Source organism: Bombus vancouverensis, chromosome 8 (genome assembly GCF_051014615.1).
Source record: "Bombus vancouverensis nearcticus chromosome 8, iyBomVanc1_principal, whole genome shotgun sequence".
NCBI classification, from domain to species: Eukaryota; Metazoa; Arthropoda; class Insecta; order Hymenoptera; family Apidae; genus Bombus; species Bombus vancouverensis.
This window is the reverse complement of record NC_134918.1, coordinates 17,237,022-17,242,139: the sequence shown is the minus strand read 5'-3', so window position 1 is coordinate 17,242,139 and position 5,118 is coordinate 17,237,022. Positions and strand designations below refer to the sequence as shown.

General features: G+C 30.8%; 1 protein-coding gene across 1 annotated transcript; it reads left to right on the top strand.

Moving 5' to 3' along the window:
- The first annotated feature begins 87 nt into the window (after positions 1-87).
- LOC117159642 (pyruvate kinase) lies at positions 88-4,384 on the top strand. Its single transcript, XM_033339653.2, has 9 exons — positions 88-351; positions 856-997; positions 1,407-1,645; positions 1,788-1,965; positions 2,236-2,454; positions 2,534-2,709; positions 3,039-3,269; positions 3,365-3,587; positions 4,095-4,384. Exons 1-9 carry the CDS (start codon positions 286-288, stop codon positions 4,307-4,309), a joined length of 1,689 nt encoding a protein of 562 aa, XP_033195544.2. The 5' UTR covers positions 88-285; the 3' UTR covers positions 4,310-4,384.
- The last annotated feature ends 734 nt before the right edge of the window (positions 4,385-5,118 follow it).

Below are 5,118 nucleotides of genomic sequence, written 5' to 3'. Positions count from 1 at the left end.
CTTTTATGCGTTTTTTTATTATCGTTTTAAAATTACTCATAAACATAACAAACTTCAAATTCTAACATCTTGTATTAAATTTCAAAAGACTGGACTACCTTCTTATATCAGAGCATGCAGTGTTCAAATTTTTTAATAACCACAACATGTAACCTGACCTCTTATAAACCTCTACCAAATTACTAATAAAATGGACAAATAACTTACAGTTCCCATTCTTAATAATCACATACATCTCTTTAAGCTTCGAAGGATACACAATTGTAACATATACTGAATTACACAATGTTATGTACCAATGACATTGCACCAGCAACTAAATGGATAAAATCATGCCGCCGAATGCCATGGGTACTATTTTTATAATTGACATTTTTGTACCTAATAGAGATTAGTTGATTAATTATCGTGATTAGGTATACGTGCTTCATTTACATTAATAAATGAGTAGGAATCAAGGACTGTTATTTCGATTGAACATATTAAACGTACTGAATTTATACAATTATGGTTTTATTTTTTAATTTAAAATTTTCTATTTACTTTCATAAAAATTTAGCGTTATGTTTTGAAACATTTTCCTTTTTCTTCAATACAGTTCTAATATTTTAATACAAAACAGTAAAAATCATAAAAATATCATACAGGGAACAAAGAGAATAGAATGTAAAGCCAAATACGTTTATACAACGAAATAGAAGATAAGTTGCGTTGATTATAGTAAAAATATAAGTAATACGCTAATGTCCCATATTTGTTATGTTATAACTTTTTGCTTTTATGCTTTTGATTCATTCCAATCTGATCTCATAAAATATGTTTTTTAAATTTGTCAATTTATCTCGTAATACACAGATGATAAATCTTGAAGATCAGTATATAACAGACGATCAAGTAAAAGCAGCATATCAAAATACACGTCTTGAACACAACATACAACTAGATATCAATTCCAGCCCTAAACTAGCAAGGCTTACACGAATTATGGTTACCCTAGGTGAGCAAACATTTGTGTCATTTTTAGTCTTTTAATACAAATTGCTTTTGATAAGACGGTACCCTAAGATGCTCGGATAAACTTTAGTTATATGTCTCTAAATAAAAAATTTTTGCTTTTTCAAAACTAGATATTTGAAATTATATTTACAATGACTAAAACGTTGTCCATAAAGTACATTCTTTTAAAATATTTCCTTTAACAAGTGCCTTTAGTTTGTCTTCCAGTTGTTAGATACAATCATTGCTTACCATAAAACATTAAATTTTTAAAATCTGGCTACCTCATTCGTAGTGACATTCCTTTGATTATTGGGTTATATTATTTAAGTTTATTAAAAAGGAATAAATAAGTAAACTCTAGATATGAATAGAGTGTGTACTGTAAAATATCTTATATATTTAATAAGGCATGGCGAACTCTCATCCTGACGCTGTCGTTAATATGATGATGGCTGGTGCGAACATAGTTCGTTTGAATATGTCTCATGAAACAGAGAAATGGCACGCAATCACTGTACAATCTGTTAGAGAAGCAGGAAATAGAATGTATGAATTGACGACGGAGGTTTACCCCTTGGGAGTTGCAATGAATCTCCAGGGTCCCGAAATAAGAACGGGTGTATTCCGTGGTGATGAGAAGAGTATAGTATGATTATTATCTAAAACCACTTGAAACAAGATATTTATTGACGATATTGTTTAATACATGTATATTGTATATGTTTTAGTAAAATTTTTATATGGCATTCTATGTGGCGATTGTATATACTGAGTATTAATATTTATAGGGATACGCTAAATTAGAGGAAGGTAAAATGGTAAAATTGGTAACGAACAATATCGCAAAACGTGGAGGGTGTGCTACATGTTTTTGGATTTCTTACCTTGATTTACCTCGCGTATGTCGGGTAGGAGATAGGATATTGATTGATCGAGGCGCTGCTCTATTACAAGTCACCTGTATCCGTTAGTTACACTTACCCTATGTTGATAAATTAATAACTAAATGGATAAATTAGTTGTGAATGTTTCAGATTTTAAATGTTTTAGATTCAAATTTTCGCTATGGTTACTGGAACTACCTTTCGCTGATTGTAAAATATAAATTTAGGAAAATAACAGTAGTATTAATAATAACTTATTTTAGCTTTTGATCGGCAAATAGAGCTTGATTTACAAAACATTAATATGCACACGATATAAACATTAATAGAAACCAAAATACTTTTAACGCAGATGAAGAAGCTGTAACTTGTAAAATAATTAAAGGTGGTATTGTAAGGGATAACAAATTGGTGCAATTACTAGACAGTGTAGTTTCATTACCACAAATTTCGGAAAAAGACACTGAACATATGAAATTGGCTTCAATGTTAGAATGTGATTTCCTTATAATGAATCATACACGTAACGAGAAAATGTTGTACGGCATTAAAAGTCGCTTGAAGAAAATGGGTATGGGTAAACTGTACATAATTCCAATGATCTGTTCGATGCACGACATTGATATTACGCTAATCGATACTGATTAAAGGTGTTACTAAAATTTGCGTTATGGCAAAGATCTCAACTCAGCAAGGATTCGAAAATTTCGATGAAATTTTACATTCAGCTGATGCTATTCTTCTCGATAGAAACAATATTGAAATAGACGTAGGGAATGAAAAACTATTTTTAGTCGAAAAAATAATTATTGCGAAATGTATAAAGGTAAGCTTTTATTAATAAATATTTGCCTTGCATAACTTCACTGTAAATTCTTTAGAATACTATGCAATTCAGTTCCGTAACAAAACAGATTTGCCATAATGATAGAAATTTACAAATCGTCAATACGAATATCTGTCACAAAAATTTATGTTCCTTTTAAGTCCAGTTTTTGTTTCTGTAATTAGGTAATGTATAAATAAAAAGAAAGAGGAATTGTTCAGAAATTATATTAATTAATCGTAGCTAATATTTAACGAAACTAGCAAGCTATAATTCTCAAGATCGTGATCCATAAATAAATTTCTACTTTGCTTTTTCCTTTCCTATAGATAGGAAAACCAATTGTATTAGGGTTTCAAGTATATAATAACGAACAGTTAAATATTGATATGAATTTAATTGCGCATGCTGTTTTAAATGGAGTCGATGCAATTTTTCTGAAAACTGGTGCTATGAATATGAAAGATACTACTAAATTATTAAGAGATGTCGATATAGTATGCAGAGAAGCTGAAAGCGCTCGGTGGCAAAAGGAAATTTTCGATGAATTAAGCTACAAGGTAGGGATATTCGGTGGAATTAAGCTGATATTATTATAATTCGATTTTTCGTAATACAATATGCATTGATATGAAGATATTTTGTGCGAAAATAGGTGCCAATACCTCTAGATCCTTTACACTCTATCATAGTTGGAGCAGTTGAGACATCGATAAAATCAAATGCAGCAGCAATTGTCGTTACTACAACAACAGGACGCAGCGCTGTTTTATTATCAATGTATCGTCCTAAATGTCTAATTCTTGCAGTTACTCGTTATGGAGTAGTTGCTAGATGGCTACAGCTGTATTATGGTATCCATTCTCTTCATTACAGAAGTAAGTATATCTTATGTTTTTCCTTAAAATAAATATACTATCCTTTTCATTTCTTCATATGTATGGATGTGCACATATGTTTTTTATTATACAGAGTCCCCAAGGGTTTAACGACTAAACCTTACCAGTATATTCTATGAGTAGAGTCGAGTAAAAAACGTTATATAAACGTAGATCGTTTAAAGTTTTATTAAAAGATTGTAATATAAAAATACGAAATGTACCAAGAGAACAATACTTTTCCTTTCAATATCGTTTCCACTTTTACGGCATTAGATTTTTATGCGTGGATAATTTTCTAAAAGAAAGATACATATATCAAAGTATTTGTAACTGTGGTGAACTCATATAGACAGTTGATTATTTCATTGTGATGAAACTAAATCAAACGAGTTTCGCAGCGTAATAAATTAAATTTCTTATCGCTGTCTTATAATACAATTAGTACTAATGGTTTAGTCCTTTAGTAAAAATTAATGTATTTAATATATGTAATTATCAATACAGCGGAGCCCTTGTCTGATTGGGGTAAAGACATGCAAACTCGAATACAGACTGGTATCGACTCTCTCCGAAGAAAAGGGTACATTAGAGTTGGCGATGCGATCGTGATTGTTAGTGGATGGCGTCAAGGAGCAGGCTTTACAAACTGCATACGTATAGTTTATGTGTCACCTGGACACATGGAAAATCAAATAGCGGATTTCGAGCCTTGCTGGTGAAATATATCCCTTTTTTTAATTCAAATAAAACAATTTTACCATGGTTGAAACAATTAATAAAACATTTTTAATTAACACTTTAGTTGTTTTTTTTAAACAACTTTTTAGATATTGTTTAACTTTATTAAGTTTTTATAACATGTATCTATATACTCTTAATTCCTGCCCGAGTCATTTCTTTCTGTTAATATTACTATCCATAATCCATATACCAAAAATCAACCTCTGTTACGTATTTATTTGTTTAAATCGATCAAATTTTAAATTTAAATTTTATTAAATTTATTTTCCGTTTGATTTTGGATTTAATCGGAAGGGAAATATTGAAATGATATTATTGTGTATGAAATATTGATTTAGATTTCTGATTAATACTGTGGACAATCAGTGTGGCTTCGTAGGCCTCGCCCAAGGATGAGCAATCTGCTAACGATGGGAAGAGGAAAACGAAAAACCATAGATGTTCTCTGCGTTGAAAACACCGTAATCACTGGTTGATACAGCGAACAATTGTTAAGGAAATAGATCGAAATTTGATAAAGTTGTTTTATTCCAGACAATTTATTAAATCTTGGCCAAGAACGTTTATTTCAATTTTATATCGTGAATTCAAGACGTTCGGATGAAATCTACGTAAATTGTGTGCTTGATAGTTTTATCTGTCAACTATAACTGCCGACGGGTGCTTTTGTTCAGAGACAACTTTGTTCGACTGCAAGTTAAAAGAGAAGAGGATATACAATTTCAAATTTCCTACCTTGATTAGATGTAAAGTCGATCGGCGGTATGTATGGCTTGGTGATGTGTCG